The sequence below is a fragment of the Phascolarctos cinereus genome, unplaced genomic scaffold (assembly GCF_003287225.1).
Source record: "Phascolarctos cinereus isolate Bilbo 61053 unplaced genomic scaffold, phaCin_HiC Scaffold_4;HRSCAF=312, whole genome shotgun sequence".
Classification (NCBI taxonomy): domain Eukaryota; kingdom Metazoa; phylum Chordata; class Mammalia; order Diprotodontia; family Phascolarctidae; genus Phascolarctos; species Phascolarctos cinereus.
Genome location: NW_027555847.1, coordinates 142,639,534 through 142,659,621, shown reverse-complemented (window position 1 = coordinate 142,659,621; position 20,088 = coordinate 142,639,534). Strand labels below are relative to the sequence as shown.

Here is a 20,088-nt window from a genome sequence, read left to right as displayed (position 1 = left end):
AGTGATCTAACATATTTTTCTTCCCTTCAAACACCTGTATAAAGTACTTTGATGTACATTGAAATATGTTTATTGGCCAATCCTCCAAACCCATCCTTGAGCAGAACTTTTCACTCTCATATGGGGACATTTTTCAATTTCACTTAATCTGATGCGGACTGGTTATCAAATCTAGATTTAGTTTAGTGTCTGAATTGGATTAATTGCATCGTGAGTAAAGCCAGGCGCAGCCTGAACCTACTTTGGATTTAACAAAATTAATAATCTTCTCTTTCATTTTTCTAGCCTCAGTTCTTTAGCTTCTCTCTTACCTAATGGTTGGATTCTGGTTTATTAACTTCTGATTTAAGTCCAATTTAACAGAGACTTGCTGAGCACCAGCTGCCCACAAAGACCTATTTGTGCTAGATGCTGGAAGAACTGAAATATGGGTGTCTCATTTCAGGTGACTGTTGAGAGTGTGTTCTGAGTCCCTTAATTCTATTGTTAATTCTTTATACCATAATCCAGACAAATCCCACTCTACCTTATACTATAGATTTTTGTGCATTAAAAAATTTATTCCTTCTATTATATTGTAAGCTCTTTGAATTCAGAAGTTATTTCCTTCTTTTCTTCACATTCTCCTTCGGTGCCTTTCACATTTTTATTGTTATTCAGTCATTTTTCTGAAGTGTGTGATTCTTTGTGACTCCATATGGGGTTTTCTTGACAAAGATGCTGGATGGGTTTGCTATTTCTCCAGCTCATTTTACAGGTGAGGAAACCAAAGCAAATAGGGTTAAGTGACTTCCCCAGGGTCACATAGCTAGTAAGTATCAGAGGCTGGATTTAGCTCAAGAAAGTGAGTCTTCTTGACTCCAGGCCCTGCACTCCATCCGCTGGTGCCACCTTGCTGCCCCAGGCTTTTTACATAGTAGATGTTTAATAAACATTTGTTTTCTATAGCTTAGTATTTCAGTTGTACAGTATTTATAACATCTAAGTTTACTATGTTTCTTCAACTACGTGATACAGTGGATAAAACATGGAACCTGGAAACAGGAAGATATGAGCTCAAATTCTGCCTTAGAAATTTACTAGCTGTGTGAAAGTCACTTACCCTCTCCCAACCTCAGATTCCTCATCTGTAAAATCAAGATAATTAAAGCACCATTTCAAGGGGTTTCTTGTGAGGATCAAATGAGTTAACTTATGTACAGTACTTTGTAAACCTTAAAGCACTACATAAATGATAGTTATTATCACTTAAAATAATAATAATGGATATTATATTTTATATTATAGTATTGCTTGATTATATTTTAATATTTATATTATATTCATATCACAATATTATAATGATTATTGTATGTATAATAGTAATAATTGTTATTATCAGTTCCTGAGTTTTGCATGAGATTACATATTATGTGGAACAATAATGATTTCTTGCTATAAGCCTTTGTAAACAAATCACTCAGGATAGGAAATAGCTACAATTCAGGAAAAGTACCAAATGATGAGTTACTGGGTCAAGTATTAAAGTCTAAAAGCAGTTATAGATTAGAGTATAATAACTCAGGCTGTTCATAATCTATCTAACCAAATTCTGGTGTAGATATCATTACAAATTGAAAAATTCCAGTGTGGCATCTGGTCATTATATCCAAGGTTTACCTGGAGGTTTGAGGAATTATTTCCACCTCTTCAAAGAGATACCTCACTTCTTCCAAAACATCACCAAATAATTGCTGACATTAAGTTAGTCTGCATACATTTCATGAATTGCCAGATTCTGGTGGATGAATCGCAGTAAATATCTGTTAAGCAGCCATTACCCAATGCAATCAAGGCTAATCCCCAAAGCAATTTAAAGTTGAAAAGTGCCGAATTTAGAAACTTTCTGATGCTTCAGGGACAATGGCCCACAGAGCAATTAGAAAGAAGATGTTAGTGCATTCTAATTGAAGAGTAAGTCAAAGGAATAAGAAAATGTCTCTTGCTAATACAACTTTAGGGAAGGACAATTTTGAAGAATAGCCGACAAATTTAAGGCTGTGGGTCAGGCAAATTGGGTAATTAAGACAGAGGTTTTAACTATCTATCTATCTATCTATCTATCTATCTATCTATCTATCTATCTATCTACCTATCTATCTGTCTGTCTCTCTACATCTGTTTATCTGCCTACTCATCTGTCTTTCTGTCTCTATGTCTTCCTATACATACATATGTATCAGGAGATACACATGTACATATGCATACTGTTATCTTTGTTTGTCCTTAGTTCTCAAAGAGGACCAATGACATCATGAGGGTGATGTCTTGACTTTCAAATGGCGCTGGGTGCAGTGGGAGAACTTGGCATTTTTAAGCTAAGGTCTTTCCCAGGTGTCATTTTCTCTGAGGCAGCACCCATTCAGTGATTCAGGGCTAGGTTAGAATTGAGAGAAAAGACAGCCTACTTTACCTTCCCAAAAGAATTAATCTGTGAAGAGAATACTCTCAGAGTTTCTGGCTAGGGCAGAAAACAACTGAGATCAAGTGACTCTCCCAAGGCTATATGGCTAGTAAGTGACAAAAATAGGTTTTGAATCCAGATTTTCCTAAAGTAATCCCATATAGCTGTCTGGTGGAATGAAGAAATGAGCAGAGTGATTCAAACTAAAATTTTTTCCCAATAATATTTTCAGTAAAACAATTGTTTTTGTTGTGAATTAAATAAGGGAGTTGTATTAGATAATTTCCAGTTCTAATTTTGTATGAGCTTCTGTCAAACATTTTTGTTTGGCAGCCCCCTTTCTCTCCCAATTCTGTACTTAGTCAAGTTTATAAAGGAAAAAATAAACACAAATGAGTTAGGTGATTCCATCTTCAAAAGCTACTACTGAGGAACATAAATCCAGAAATGCTTTCTTTGCTCTTTGAGAGGCTCCCACCCAGAATTTTTTGTGGGCCTGAATCTTGGAGAGGAAAGAGAAGCCAATTTTGGGACTCCATGTTAACTGTTCCTGCTAGGTAGCTGAGAATGAGGTGGGTGGCCCAGGAGCTGAGCCTTGCCTATGGAGTGGGTCACTTAGTGAAGCCATTCATAGACTCAGAACAGACTGGAAGAAGCAGAGGTGGAATAGATTAGAAATGTGGACTGGATTGGCACAAAGATAGCAACTGCTGCCTAAGTGAGTTCAAGAGGCAGCTTGGTGGTGGATAGACCACTGAGCCTAACCTTAGGAAAATCTGAATTCAAATCTGGCCTTAGAAATTTACTAGTTGTGTGAGCCTGGGTAAGTCACTTAACTTCTGTCTGCCTCAGTTTCTACATCTATAAAATGGGAGCAGCTAAGTGGCACAGTGGATAGAATGCAGGCCCTGGATTTGGGAGGACTTGAGTTCAAATCAAATTTCAGATGATTACTAGCTGTGTGACACTGTGAAACTGCCTCAGTTTCTTCATCTGTAAAATAACCTGTAGAAGGAAATGGCAAGCCACTCCAGTATCTTTGCCAAGAAAACCCCAAATGGAGTCACGAAGAATGGGACATGACTAATGGACGAAACAACAACAATAAAATGGAGATAATATTATAACACCTAGGTCCCAGGGCTGCTGTGAGGATCAAATGATGTGTTTGTAAAGTGCTTTGTAAACCTTACAATGTTATAAAAATGCTATTGCTACTATTGATTCTATAATTCCTTCCCCCCATCTACTCAGAGCTCTTACTATAGAAACTCCCACTGGATTTTATATACCTAGTCCTTTTCCTTTCCATCTCTTAGATCAGCTGTAAGGAAAAGAATGGAGGAAAAGAGGAACCTATCAAATAATATTACTTTATTAGCGTTTCATCGGGGGAACATCGTTGTAGATTGAAACCCATCTACAACTTAGTAGATAATTCTGAGAGAGTTGGCCGAGTTTTAGGAGATTAAATAACTTTCATATGGTCACAGAACTAGTACATGGCAGAGGCAATATTTAAAGGCAGGCATGTGGACACTGAATGTAGATAACTGAGTCTCATTTTCTCTTATGAAAAATTCAATAAATGTAAACATGTTTTGGAGGTCATGTAGTTGCTGCTGTTTTACTGAGTTGCTGTGGCCAAAAAAACCCTCCAACCATCCCAAAAGATGATGAAAATATGAACGAACAGGCTACAACATATTACCAACCAAGGGCTTAAGTCCAAAAAGGAAAAAGTCTAAGGGACATTGTCAAATATACAGGTTCAGAAAAGGAGGCAGGAGGGCTCTATAGTGAGAATGAAACAATGGGAGGACAATCCAAGTTATATACTTTGTGTCACTCAAAAAAAGAGTAAGGCCTCAGTTGGATTGGATAGAACACCTGCTGAGAATTTATCAGAAAACATGGACCAGACTTCTATAAGATGGGACACATGGAAGGAGGGATTGTGATCTTCTTTGTATGAGAATGTACTCCAAAATGAGGAATTCAAAGTATCCAAGTAAATTGTAGCCCTGTGTAACATAGAGCCAAACCACATCTTTCACAGTTTCCATAGGGACAGATTTCTGCTCAACACTTTTTTCACTGCAGCATTCACATCCTTGTTCCTCAGACTATAGATGATAGGATTGAGCATGGGGGTAAAAATCCCATAAAACATGGCAATCAGCTTATCTGTGGTCAGTGAGGCTTTGGACTTGGGCTTCATATACATGAAGAGGACGTCCCATAGAAGATGATCACCACAGTCAGGTGGGCTGAGCAGGTAGAAAAGGCTTTGCTTCTCCCCTCAGCAGAGCGGATCTTTAAAATGGTGGAGAGGATGAAGAAATAAGAAACAACGATTAATAGAAGAGGGGTCAAGGTGAGGATTACAGTTGCTACCAGCATGATGAGTTCATTTAGAGAGATATCAGTACAGGCCAGGTGCATGACAGCCAGAATTTCACATGTGAAATGGTCAATAACATTTTTCCCACAAAAAGGCAATTGCATAGTAAGAATGGTTTGAAACAGAGAGTTAAGGCCACCTATTAGCCAACACAACTGTCAGGTGCACATAAACTGTCCTGTTCATGACAATGGGATACCTTAGAGGGTTACAGATGGCCACGTAGCGGTCATAAGCCATCACAGCCAGTAGGAGACACTCTGTAGTTCCCATGGCAAAAGAGATTGACATCTGGGCTGCACATCCTGAGAAGGACAAGGATTTTCGAGTTGAGAGGAAGTTCACCAGCATTTTGGGCACAAATGAAGATGTGTAACTGATATCTAAGAAGGAGAGATTACTGAGAAAGAAATACATGGGGGTGTGAAGATGGGAATCCAGAATGCTCAGTATGATAATGACACTATTTCCAAATAGGATGATTATATATATGGTCATGCATAGCACAAAAAAGAAAATCTCAAGTTTTGGGTATTTGGAAAGTCCAAGTAGAATGAATTCAGTTAGAACTGTCTTATTGGTCCCTTCCATTTCTTTCTCCTTTCAGCTGGAAGAAGTGAGAGGAGAATACAGAACAAAGTTCCGTTAGGATTTCAACAAATATTTGATCCTTACTATACTATTATTTATGAATTATGTTATTGGATAGAATTATAGTCTTGGAGTCAGGAGGACCTGAGTTTAAATACTGCTTCCCACCCTTATTTTGTGATGCTGGGAAAGTCATTTAACCTCTGTCTGCCTAAGATTCCTCATTTGTAAAATTGGGATAATAACAGCATCTACCTCATAGAGTTATTGTGAGGGTCGCATGAGACAACACATAAAGCATTTTGGAACACTTTGTTTCCATTAAAAATTCTATACTCTTTCTTCCATTATACCATCCAGATGAAGTGAGTATTCCATTCAAAATTGTATATTACATAATATTATATATTATTTTCTCTATAAAACCATCCATATGAAGTCACTGATTCTAAATGTTAGCCATATTTTAACCGATCAATAGCAGAAATAATTGCTAAAAACAATCTTAGATGAGTTAAGAGGCTCAGTAACTCAATTTCTATATTTAATCGAAGTCAGAAGTAATTTCACACAGGCAGAGAGAAAATATATATTTAAAGTACTTTGCAAAACTTCAAGTGCTATTGTTATATAATTCTGAGACATGTGGCATTAGAGGAAGCAGTAAGATTGTCTTATAATGAGGTTTTTTCTTCTTTTTGTACCTCCTTAACTAAGTGACTTGGAAGAGGTACAAGTTAGACCTTACCTGATACAGAGGGAAGGGTATCCAGGATACATTTCATTTGATATGGGAATTAAAGAAAATGTTTGCATTGTGTATGCTTCTAAAAATCTCTTAAATTATGGTTTTCTTCTAGGAAATCTAAGATGCTAGCAGTATCAATGAAAATAATTATTGTTAATTACAGCTCAGTAAATCCCCTTCCTCCATTTTCAAATATTCCAAATAAAATTACTTTGCTTTATTGATATTTCTGGCTATCCCTTATAGATTCATATAATAAAATTAGAGTAGGACAGGACCTAAGTGATCCTTTACCCTAGAAGAGTCTTAACTTTTTCTCTGTCATGGACCCCTTTGGCAGCCTGGTGAAGCCTAAAGACTCCTTCTCAGAATAATGTTTTTTAAATTAATAAAATAAAATGCATAGGACTATAAAAGAAACTAATTATATTGAAATATAGTTATCAAAATATTAAAAAACCAAGCTCACTGGCCTTATATTAAGAACTCCTCCTCTAATCTTTTTTCTTCCTTCCTTCCTTCTTGCTTCCTTCCTTCCTTGCTTCCTTCCTTCCTTGCTTCCTTCCTTCCTTCTTTCTCTCTCTCTCTCTCTCTCTCTCTCTCTCTCTCTCTCTCTCTTTCTTTCTCTTTCTCTCTTTTTTCCCTTTCTTCTATTCTTCTATCTATCCATCTATCTATCTATCTATCTATCTATCTATCTATCTATCTATCTATCTATCTGTCTGTCTGTCTATCTATCTGTTATCTATCTCTAGACCACTTAGATTGTTTAGAATCAATCCACAAAACAATGAACTAGGGGTCAAAGAGAATATGAATTACTATAGAACAATACAAATATTTATTGAAGAACCCATAGTATATCCATCCCTTATTTCTAAGAAATAAAGTAAAAGAATGGTCAGGAAGCTTAGGTTGATAGGGAAACAAAGTTATGTACCTCCATTTTTTCTGATGACAGAGGGCTAATTTTCTCCACTGGCCTTGGCGGTTCCATATGGGTTCATGATAGCCATATTGTTCATCTGATCTCCCTCTTATCTACTGTCACTGTGTGGAACGGGAGATAAGTTTTACTTAGACTCTTTATTACTGTATTTATCATGAAACATTTTATTTTTATTTCACCTTCATACAAGCATGTGCTTTGTATATAGTGAGAACTTAATACATGCTTTTTTCACTCACTTATTCATTCATTCCTTCATTTGTGGTAAACACCTGTAAACAAGAAGTTGCAGACAACATGCTACACTCTTCTGCTGGATGAAAGAGCTCCACTGAATTTTTAATTTCTGCTGCTCCATTTAAATTTTTTCCTTTTATGCCATTATCTTCAATGGGCACAATCTTCCCTCAAAATGCATCTACCTGTGTCTTCAACTATTTTGTTATAGAGAAGAAGCTGTTGGGGTTAATAGTAGGAAATACTTCCTAAAAGTGAAAGGTGCTGCCTTAGGGTAAGTGAATGGATTACTGAACCTAAAATTAGAGCTGGGTTCAAGTCCTGGCCATGCCACTTACTAGCTAAGTGTTTAGTGGATAGCATACTAGATCCCAAGAAAAATTAGTCAAGAAGGCTTGAATTTGAATCCTTACTAGCTTTATGACCTTGAACAAACTTCAGTTTCTTCACCCATAAAATGGGGATAATAATACCACCTACCTCATAGGGTTGTTGTCAGGATCAAATGAGATAATACATGTAAGGTACTTTTGCAAACTACAAAGCACTACATAAATCCTAACAATTACTACTATTGTTCGTGGTGTGGTTGTTAGTTATATGACCTTGAGTATATCACTTTGCTTCTCTGGGGGTCGGTTTGTAGAATTCAGTTGTTTTTCAGTTGTGTCTTATTCTTTGTGACCCCATTTGGGGTTTTCTTGGCAAAGAGACTAGAGTGGTTTGCCATTTCCTTCTCCAGCTCATTGTACAGATGAGGAAACTGAGGCAAACAAGGTTAAATGACTTGCTTAGGGTCACATAGCTAGTGAGTGTCTCAGGCTGGATTTGAACTCAGAAGGATGAGTCTTCCTGCCTCTAGGCTTGCAGTCCCTAGGCACTATGGTGCCACCTACCTGCCCTGTGAGGCAGGAGGCCATTTAACTCAGGTCAGGGGAAGAGTCAGCATTCAATACTTGAAAAGGTTGAGGTAGAGAAGCCCAATCTTCACCTATAACACAAGGGGGCTGAATTTTAAGACAGTGGTGTCAAACTCAGATAGAAAGAGGAGCTCCTAAACTGTGCATAAGTATCCCTGTGGATGTATATTGACTTAGAAAACAACATATTAATATTATCTTTATTCTATTGTATTTTTATTCATTTTGTTCAGTACATCCCAATAACATTTTAACCTGATTCAGGCCACAGTCTAGAGTGTTGTGGGCTTCATGTAGCCTGCAGGCCATGTTTTTGATACTTCTGACTAAGATCCCTTAACTTCATGGAAAAGAGAGCTGATTTTGGACCTGGAGGAGCTGTGATAATGAGAAAGTTGGTATCAATCAGCTTGAAGCTAGAGGAGGGAGGAAACATGGTCCTGTGAAAAACATACTGTGTTTGAAGTCAAAGGATCTGAGTTTCAATTCCAGCAATGCTACTTACCAGTTGTGTGATCTTGATTCCTGGACCTCAGTTTCCTCATCTGTAAAATGAGGGGGTTAGACTAGATGGACTTGAAGGTCACATTTAGTTCTAAATTTATGGTCCTTCCAACTCTAGATCTCATGATCCTATGGAATATTTTTTGTCTTAGTAACTTAGGTGCAATGATTCAGCGAATGATTCTGACAATACTTGTTACCCACTTGTATATCCTAACTCATAAGATTTTCTTCTGTGGGGTCTGCAACTTTGCTTTTTAAATCTTATATTAAAACTAAATAATTCCCATTGTTAATATCCAATTGAAGCACAATTTACACTTTTAGCGTTGAGGATTTTCTCTATGGAAAATAAATTCAGTTATGTTCTGCATATGGCTGCTCTAGTTAGAGTTTTATAACATTGTGTGTGTGTGTGTGTGTGTGTGTGTGTGTGTGTGTAATGTGGTCTCAGATTTGTGATTTCAATCATGTAGGGAACTCAGATGCAGAAAATTCTTCCATTAAAACATAGGGGCAAGTGGACTATAACTTATAGTTGCCTGGGGGGCATTTAGAGAATGACTCACGAATCCAAAAGGCAGACCATTCCATTCTTAAATTGAACCAAAACCTTCCTTTTCTTAAATCCCGTCCTTAGGTCCCAGATTTACCCTCTAGAGTCAAGCAGAAAAAGTTTTATAAAAAATAGGAAGTTTTTTCCAAATAATAATAATATTATTATCAGCAATGATGGTGATCATGATAATGATGATGATGTGACTCATCCACAGTCACACTGCTAAGAATGCATCAGAGCCAGAACTTGAATCCATGTCTTTCCAAAGGTGACCAATTTTATACCGTACCCCGTTGCCTCTTATGAATAAATAATAACCAAAATATTCATAAATCAGAAATCTCAATGTAATACCATTGCTGTTCTTTGTGTACATTTATAAAAAATCTACAGGGGCAGCTAGGTGATGCAGAGGATAGAGCTCCAGCCTTGGAGTCAAGGAGGACCTGAGTTCAAATCCGGGCCTCAGATGCTTGACCTACTTACTGACTGTGCAATCCTGGGCAAATCATTTAACCCCTATTGGCTCAAGAAAAAAGGGAAAAAAAAAGGAAAAAAATCTACAGAATGAACTAAGCGATTAGTTAAGTCCAATGGTCAAACCAAATGACATGTGTAGAGAGATCTTCATTTCTGAATATCTTAAGATACTATACTGAGAAGCAATTGTAGCTTTTATGTGTGCTCAATGTGTTAGAGATTTCTCCTTCCCTATCTCAAAATATCTGAACCTCTGATTCTTACATAGTTCAAATACCTGTGATTTCACTGGTGGGAGTGCTCATTCCACCAACATAGATGGACAAGCTCACCACAGCATACCAGATGCCCTACAAGAATTGCTGTGACCCAACAATTCATTGCCCTGTGCCAAGACCCTCTCCAGATTTAACTAGGCTATTCCTTGGATGGACAGCACTGTCTGCCCCAGGCTGCCTTGTGAAGCTTTGAGTTTCCTGTCTTTGGAAATATTCATTCAGAGGCTAGATGGTAATTTTTTGAGAATGTTATATAGAAGACGCATGCTTTCAATAAAGGTTGGACTAGGTGATTGATGAAATGCCTTTTAATCTGAGATTTTATAATTAACCTCCAATGTCATATTGTAGCCCTTGGTGGGCAACATCAGTAACCATTAAGAAGCAAGGAGAACACTGAGATGCCACTAGGGAGCAGCCCTAGTTGAAACAAATACGTGACATATAGAAAATTCACAAAATGCTAATGATGCTAGAATGAAACCACTGTCACTGAGCTTTAATTTACAAAACATTGAATCATAATTTTAATTTCTTCCTAGATGTTTCTTTCTTGTAGATCAGAATTAAGTGGTTTCTTTCCTGGTTACCCTTTTGCAGGGGTAGGGAACCTACATGTGGCCCTTTAGGTCCTCAAGTGCAGCCCTTTGACTGAATCCAAACTTCACAGAACAAATCCCCTTAATGAAAAGATTGGTTCTGTCAAATTTGGACTCAATCAAAAGGTTGCACCCAAGGACCTAAAAGGCCACATGTGGCCTCAAGACCACAGGTTTCCTACCCCTTCCTTAGAATCTCTAATTCAAGTCACGTTGATTTTTTTCATAGATATTTGAATATGAAGTTCTTTGTTTCAGAGTCCTATTTCATGATAGAAGGGCTGACATAAACCCAGCATTACAGAGAAGTTTCAAACACCTCTTTAAGAGAACACTTTTAAGAGAGATATTGGAATAGAACGTTTCTGGTACTTACCCAGCAATGATGAAATAAAATCTAGTGCCTTTCAATGAATTAAAAGGTTCAGCTTAAGAGGCAGCTGAGAGTCAGGAGATCTGGCTCCTGACTCCATCACTGATTAACCATGGGACCTTAATATACTCACTGGCTCTATTTGAGGCTATTTTCCAGTAAGAGGCTTGGATTAGACGTTTGGTCCTCTTCCAGCTCTGATGTTCTGAGATTTTATGGGCTTCCAAAGCTAAGTTTTAGGTATCACATCATTTCATATACAAACCACATGATGGGAATTTTAGTTGGTCCACAACCTCCAATTCTAATTTAAGTGCAAAAAGAATTTCTAAAAGATCAGGCACTGGGGCCAGAAGATAATTGAAATCTCTTGTGTCTTTAAGAGACTTTTTTTAATCCTAGCAGCAATTTAAAGTTTTGAAGTGTGAATGTTCAGAAGTGAAGAAATACACGCGAATGCATAAGGGATCATATCCCCTATACCTAATTATATGGATCTTAATAATAAATTGTAATTAATATAGAATTCCATGGACTCCCCCAGAAAAAACCAACCACAAAAAACTCTTCCCTCAGAGAATATAGAGAGGGGCTTTTCTTGCCAGTGGAGGAGTATTCTCTACTCAGCTCTTCTGAGAGTTTTCTCCCAGCCTTCCCTGGAAGAAACTAATAGGTTCTAAAGATACAGAACGTATTCAAAGTATGAGATAATAGATGTTTAGAAAAGAGAACATTGTGTTTACCTCTGTCATATAGGGAAGGCGTTTAGTTAACCTCATGGGAAAATTCAAGTTTGGGGTGACGAAATCTTAAGATGAAAGTGGAAATGCTTAGTGTTTTTCATTGTTAAAGGTGTCAGAAATTCAGAACACAAATTGAGCTAAGAGTCTTCAAAGGAGAATTCCAAGAGAGGCTGTATGGTGCAATGCAGAGTATGGGATTTATTTTGGGAAGATCTGGATTAAAATCCTGTCTTTGTCACTTACTAGCTACATAGTTGTGGAACAATTTACCCTCTGTACAGCCCTCAAGGTATAATATAATCTCATTTAAAACCCTCTTCAGACTCCCTCCTGCCCATCTTTTAAGACTTATTTCATATCACTCTCATTTATGTTCTCACTGAACTGGACTGTTATTTGCTGCCTGAAACCAACATTGTATCTCCTTCCTCCATGCCTTTGCAATAAGATATGCCCTATGCCTGAAAGCATCCTTCCTCCACCTTGGCTCTCAGAAACCCTGTTTCCATCAAGGATCAGCTCACGTATCCTTACCTACTGGTAGACTTTTCCGGGTCCCCAGTTATTAGTTCTGTTTGTCTCCTGGAATTACTTTGCCTTTGCTGTATACATATTGTAAGTGTTCAGTTAACTGTTCGTTCATTGAGGACAGATATTAGGTTTTGCTTTTGTATTCTCAGCACCTAGTGCAGTTCCTAGGGTATTTAGCAGAGATGTTCTGAATTTGAAATTCATTCAGGAGATGAAAAATTCTAACCTAAAAAATTCTGATGATCTTAACCAATGCATTAACTATCAACTCCAGGGTTATGCTATTGTAAATGTGAAAGTGTGTCATGTACTCCTTTCAATTGCTGACAAAGTGTTGAACAGAATAGGACCAAGTATAGAGTTGTGTAGCCCTCCACAAGGGACTTCCTTCCAGGTTGCTATTTATCCATTAATCCACACTCTTTGGATGTGGTCATTCAATCATTTCTCATTCCACCTAAGTATTGTACCAACCAATCCATTTCTTTCCATCTTGTTCTTCAAAATATTTTCTGAGATTCTCTCAGATGATTTGCTGAAATTCCTATATGGAATGCCTGTGGTATTTCTCCTGACTAGTAACCTAATTATTGGGAAATTTTTCCTTACATTGAGCCCATGGCACAATCAGAATGAGCCTAATGCCACTCAACCATGACTGCTCTTCAAAGTGATAATAGCTTTCAAGTCCTTTTTTGTGAGGCAATCGGGGTTAAGTGATTTGCCCAGAGTCCTATAGCTAGTAAGTCTTATGTGTCTGAGGCTGGATTTGAACTCAGGTCCTCCTGGCTCCAGGGCTGGTGCTCCATTCACTAGCCACCTAGCTGCCCCTTATCTTATCCTTGAGTATTTTCTTCTCCAAGCTAAAGATTCCCACTTCCTTCCACCAGTCCTTGCATGATGTGGTCTCAAGTTGGCTTACCATTCCAGATTTTTCATATCGATCAAGGATGATCATGTGCCTTGCAATACTATGAACTTAATTCTTAGTTTTTACTAATTCTTAATGGTATGTACCCCATTCATCTATATGAGTAAGATGAAACAGTAACATGCATGTATCTGGGTTTTGTAAATGCCTTATTGTCTATGAGTATATTCATCAGAAATCTCTTATTATTCTTAGATGGGACCACTGAGTATCAGAAAGACTCAGATCACATAAATAAAACAATAATGCCACATATAATCACGAATATAAAACTGGAAGGTACTTTAGAGGCCATCTAATCCAACACATTCCTTATGCAGATAAAAAAACTGAGGCCCAGAAGGATTGAGTGACTTCTCCAAGGTCACACAAGTAGTAAATACAAGATCTGAATTTTGCACTCAGGTGCTATGATTCTAAGCTCATTGCTCTTTCCGCTGTACCACATGGGAAGATGAAATGATTGTTAAATGGGGGACTGAAGGACTGACCAAGAATTTTTGAGTTGAAGTTGTCCTAGAATAGTCAGTGATATAGGGAGATCTTCTGAGGTGTGGATTTATAGGAGAATGCTCAATACCTTCGTTCTTTAAAATAGGTTTCCTGTGACCCTATGGAGAGGACTTTCCTTCTTGTATAATTTAAAATTATTCATTTGGTCAGGTTGTTGGAAATCAAACACTGGGGTAGTGATGGTAGAAATAAATAAACTTGAAATAAAGAAGATTTCTTTTAACATGTTTTCTTTCCAAAGACACCTCTTTTACTACCAAATAGTAATGTCCCAAATGCTTCAAAGGCATTAGTATTCAATGACAGTTGAGCCTCGTGGGATTCATATTAACAGACAGACCATCCAGAGGACTCGATCAATCAAAAAGCATTTGTTAAATGCCATTGTCAATAGAACAGTATCTATTTGCAAGGCAAGCATCCAAATGGGGGAGACAACAAATGCATGTATAAATATGTAAAGGACACTTATAAAGTGTGTAAATACAAGTGTATTTGAAGCAGTTTAAAAACAAGATAGTTTGGGAAGGAAGGCACTAGTAGTTGGGAGGAATAAGAAAAGGATTCGTATAGAAGTTGGTACTTGGGTGGCATCTTTAAAGAAGGAAAGGGACTCTGAGGTGGAAATATTGAAGGAATTAATTTCAAGTGGGTATGACTGCCAGAGCAAAGCATTGGGGATGGAGCATTGTTTGTGAGGAAAAGAGAGAAAGTCAGCTTAGCTGAAGTACAGAGTGGAGGAAAAGAGTCATGTTTAGTCAGGCTGGAAGGATAGATTGGGGCTAGGCTGTGAAGAAAGGCAGAGTGGTTGTGGTGGTGGGGTGCATCCCTTTCAAGTCGTAATTAGAACTGTGCAAAAGTGGAATTGACTACCTCAAGAGATAGTGTTTTCCTTCTCATTGTAAGACTTTGAGTAGAGGTTAGATGACTATTGTTGCTGGGTTATTTAAGTAATGCCTGATTCTTCACCGACCCCATTTGAGATTTTCTTGGTGAAGATACTGGAGTGGTTTGCTGTTTCCTTCTCCAGCTCATTTTACAGATGAAGAAACAGAGACAAATGAGGTTAAATGACTTGCCTGGAGTCACACACCTAGTAAATGTTTCAGGCCATGTTTTAACTCAGGAATATGTGTCCTTCTGACTCCAGACCCGACATTCTATCTACTGTGCCACCTAGCTGCCCCTAGATGAAGCACTTACTTTCAGGTAGTGTATTTTTTTTGAAAAGATAATCTTATAATCCAAAGCTTATCTGAAAGAAATTCCCTCCAAAACATGCTATAGATGACTACATCTCAGGTACTGTATTTCTTTTTGGAATTTCTTTCAGTTAAGTTTTGGATTATATAAGTACTGAGGCCTTTTCCGACCCTCAATTTCTATGATTCTGTGATTCTCCATTTGTCTGGGAGAGGTGGCTTTAAATTATAGAAACACCCAACTGGTGGGCACAAGTGCTGGAATATGAATATGAAACTTGCTAGTTGATTGATGAATACAGTTTTAACCAATTTTTGCATGGAAAAGATAAGGGACCGATGATATCCTGCCTTCTTTTTAAACATCTTTGCAGACAAGTCTAATATTTATTTTTAAGTACTTGATGCTCAAATGCAAACTTAGCGATGAGTGCTATTGACCCCATGCAATTCCTGGAGAACCATGCTTTTGGAGAGATCAAGTTACAAATGGCCCAGAGGTCTATGGGACATGTGCATGGTGTTCACAAACAATTGAAGTATATTTCCTGCGATGAGTTACATGCCAAATGCCATGTAAAGGATGCCACTGAGGTCACGTCTGACCAGGAGAAGAGGTGGGCATGTAAGGTGTAAGTAAGGATGAGCTAGAGTTAGCTTGTATCAGCTTACAAAAGGAAATAGTAAGATTTTCAGTGTGAACATTTATACCTGGGAAATCAGCAGAATACTACAAATCAGAGATTAATTTGTAGTTTTGTTGATTGTCCAGGCTGAAGAAAGTGATGGCCAAAGAGTTAACTAAGAGAGATTAAACCTAAATTTTTGTTGTGCTTATCTTTTTTTTTTGAACTAGTTGAGAAATATTTACCAGCACATCCCTGTATATAAGAAACTCACAAAATGTCCAAATTGGAAACGATTCTAAAAGTCATCTAACTTGTCTTGTTCTGACCAAGAATCTTTACAACCTCCCCCAAAAGTATTCATCCAGATTTTGCTTAAGGGCATGCCAAGAAGAAGAGCTCATTACCTCCCAGGTCAGCCTATTCAATTTTTGGATAGCCCCGATAATGATGGTATTTTTCCTTATACTGAATAAGAGTCTCTGTCTTGGCTACTTCTACCTTTTTGCTTCAGCCCACTGGAGCCAAGAAGAATCAGTCTCATTTCTCTTTCCTATCACAACTCTTCAAATATTTGATGCCTTGAGAATGAAGACAACATAGTGGTACTATGGGACCCCTGATAAATATGTATACATGCATGTGTCTGTCTATATCTACACACACATCTTTGCCTACATTTACATCTTCAGCTGTATCTGTATCTATATCTACATCTGTATCTGTATCAGTAACTATATCTACATATATGGGGCAATTTGGTGGCATACTGGATAGAGCACCAGGCCTGGAGTCAGGAAGACTCATTTTCTTGAGTTCAAATTTGGCCTCAGACACTTTTTAGCTTCGTGAGCCTGGGCAAGTCATTTAAATCTGTTTGCCTAAGTTTCCTCATCTGTAAAATGAGCTGTAGAAAAAAATGGCAAACCACTCCATTATCTTTGCCAAGAAAACCCCAAATGGAGTCATGAAGTTGGACATGACTGAACTATTCACACACACATACATATACCTATATACACATATCCATTCATATACATATCTGTGTATATATACACACACACATAAACACCAAGAAGCAGATTTGGAGTTCATTGTGCAAATCTATTTATAGGAAAATATGCAATCTACATCCGTGAACCAAGGATCGCAGAGGTCAAACTAGAAATATTTTAAAAAGCAAATTTTTTGCGTTCACAGATGAACAAAATGAAAGCTTCTTGGTAACAATGTCAGTGATTTCTGAATATATACTTTGTAATTTTCGTATGTTTGAAGTCCAACATGAAACAATGGTATATGCTTCACGTTCTGTTGGAGAACATCACCTTTTTCACTGCTGCCTTCACCTCCTTGTTCCTCAGACTGTAGATAATGGGATTCAGCATGGAAGTCACTGCACCATAGAACAAAGCAATCAGTTTGTCTGAATCTGGATCCTTTGCCTTGGGTTTCGAGTACATGAAGAGTATAGTTCCAAAGAATATGATGACCACAGTCAGATGTGCTGAACAGGTGGAGAAGGCTTTCTTCCTTCCTTCAGCTGAGTTGAGTCTCAGAATGGTGGCAAGGATAAATATATATGAGATGAGAATGAGCAGCACTGGAGTCAATGTGACCAGCGCAAGAGCTACCATCATGACAAAAGGATTGAGGGAAATGTCCACGCAGGCTAGTTTCAGGACAGCCAGGATTTCACAAAAAAAAAATGATCAATGATATTATTTCCACAAAAGGAAACCCTCAATGCAAGGACTGTTTGCAGTAATGAATTTACACTCCCAACTATCCAGCTTAGGGCTGCTAGCTGCACACACACTCTCATGTTCATGATAATAGTATATCTCAGGGGATTGCAGATGGCCACATACCGGTCATAGGCCATCATGGCCAGCAGTACACTCTCTGTTGTTCCCAGGGCAAGAGTTAGGTACATTTGTATCGCACATCCTGGGAAAGATATGGTTTTTCTGACTGATAGGAAATTGACCAACATGAAGGGACCAAAGGAGGATGTACCAAAGATGTCCATGAAGGAGAGGTTACTAAGGAAGAAATACATGGGGGTGTGAAGGTTGGAATCCAGAATACTCAACATGATGAGAGAGGAGTTCCCCAGCAAGATGATCAAATATATCCCCAGGCATAACACAAAGAGAGCAATCTCAACATTGTGATGTTTAGAAAGCCCCAGCAGAAAGAATTCCTGCACAAGAGTCTGATTTGCTCCATCCATTTTCTTATCCCTCTTTTACTTTTAGCATTAACTACTTGGAAAAGCACAAGGTAAATTCAAATATTCCTTAAAAATAAAATCCTCCTTGTATTAAGTAGCTGTTTAAAACAGGGATGACTCTTCTGGTTACATTTCATATCTTCACTTAAAGCTATACAAATGGTTTTTATTTGAACTTCGAGCATGTGTCCTAGGCTACAATTTAACCCTGCAAGACGATTCCTGTGTTTTACTTGATGCTGCTTTAATCCCACATATTAACACTTCTGTGAATGCAGTGGAATTGTGAAACAAATACTGATTTTCCCCAATCATATTGTGAAGTGTTTAGGTGTTTTCAATCTTTCTCCAAGTTCACTTGCTTATTACTGTTGGATGGCAGCTGCTGTATATTACTAGATGCTTAAGATTATGGGGGAAGAGGGGAAGAGATAATTTGGGGGGCAAGAATGAATGATTTTTCTTTTAGAAAATGACTGGCCACATAGGGGTCCCTTGACTGTATAAGGTCTTTTTTGGCTGCACATGTATTTGCTTCCATTGGGTAATTCAGATCAACCATTGTTCAGATCTTCGATATCCTCATTGTGCCATTAAGGGATGGCAGGCAAGAGAGTGTTAAGTACCATTCACAGAATTCCATATTATCTCTTTAGGAAAATGAGCACTGTCTCTGTGAAGAGAAAAGAGAAGCCATGATTTAGTTTGTTAATAGGATCAGAAGTTAATGTACCTTACCTCAATCTTCTCCTCCAGTAAGACCTGAAACACCCTAGGAATTCTTAGCATTCACTTTGTGTATGCTAAGCTTATTCCTTCTTTTGCTATGGCTCAGTTTATGATTATCGATAAATTCTGCTTATGTTATTCATAATCGTATTTGTTTCTATTCTTCCCACCGTACCATAGGCATAACTGCAATTGAGAATTATATTTATTGCTTCTATCCTGCCCCCAATCCATCTCATAAATCCTCAGTGATAACCTTTTGCCTTCTGAAAAAAGCCAGGCCTTCTATAACCTACAGCAAAACCTTTCCTTTAATTAATTAGTTAATTAAAATGGTGTTTTCCCCCCCAATTATATGTGAATACAATTTTTAACTTCCACTTTTACTAAATTTTGAGTTCTACATTTTTCTTCCTCCCTCCTAAACCTTTCTTTTTATCATTATCTCCTAACTACCCAATTCAATTACATTGAATTCAATAAGCATTTATTAAATGCTATATGCAAGGCACTATGCTACATGCTTGAAATAAAAATGAAAAAAAATAGTCTTGCTCTCCAGGAGCACACATTTGAGTACTTGCCTTCACATGTCCTAATCTCCCAAAAAAAAAACCAAACCAAAGACTAGATTACTTTTTCTGGATTTTGGGACCTTTTCCTTCTCACACCTGAATCTTTGCTCATGCTGCTCCCTCCTTTTGGAATGTTCTCTCTCCAATCCCTCAACGCTGTCTTCATTGTTCTCCTTCTAAATACTATTTGTCCTTTAAAGCTCAATTCAAATGCTGGTTCTTCAATGAAGATTTCTCTGGTTTCCCACCCACTCCTCTCCAATGAACAGCAATGTGTCATTCCTCTGAATGACTATTCTTAATTTGTACCTCTGATAATGATAACTTGCTACTCTCTGCTCTGATACCTATTACATATTGTTTTGTATAATGGAGCTATTGTTTTTTATTTGGTATGGTTGTCTTATTTCCCTAACTAGATTATTTTTAACTATCTCATCGCCAGGGATCATGTCTTACTCATTTTCAAAACTGTTCCACCTGCACTCAGGTTGACCTCTGTGTCTTTCTCCCATTAGAACATGGGCTCTTCCATTAGGACCCTGTGCTCTGATAGGTAAAATTTTGTCTTTTCTTTCCCAGAATCAGACCCTTAAGTCACCTGTTTCCAAATCATACTTTTGTGTGCATTCCCCTCCCCCTCTGCAATTTCTAGCTCTCCTTTTATATGTTGTCTTCTTGTATTAGAGTATAAGCTTCTAGAAGTCAGTCTAATCTGTATTTGTGTTTCCATAACTTAGAATAGAGCCTAGTATGTGGGAACTACTTCATAAATGCTCATTCATTTTTATGTCGTTCCTTCTCTAATCCTTCCTCTTCTACCACCACAGTGCTGACAGAATGCTTTGTTAACTTACAGGACTCACTATTTTTCCTCCCTACCTCACCCCTCTCCCCAACATTTCTGTTGAGAGCTT

The 20,088-nt window shown here is 37.8% G+C and overlaps 2 protein-coding genes across 2 annotated transcripts; both read right to left on the bottom strand.

The window, feature by feature from the left end:
• Nucleotides 1-4,496: 4,496 nt before the first annotated feature.
• Nucleotides 4,497-5,438, bottom strand: LOC110214570 (olfactory receptor 13C9-like). Its single transcript, XM_078151920.1, is given in 3 exon segments — nt 4,497-4,678; nt 4,681-5,000; nt 5,002-5,438. Coding segments are annotated over 3 exon segments (939 nt in total).
• An 11,417-nt stretch (nt 5,439-16,855) lies between these two features.
• On the bottom strand, nt 16,856-17,939 carry LOC110214568 (olfactory receptor 13C2-like). The gene is given in 2 exon segments (XM_020995552.2): nt 16,856-17,337; nt 17,340-17,939. Coding segments are annotated over 2 exon segments (930 nt in total). The 5' UTR covers nt 17,868-17,939; the 3' UTR covers nt 16,856-16,935.
• Nucleotides 17,940-20,088: the final 2,149 nt, after the last annotated feature.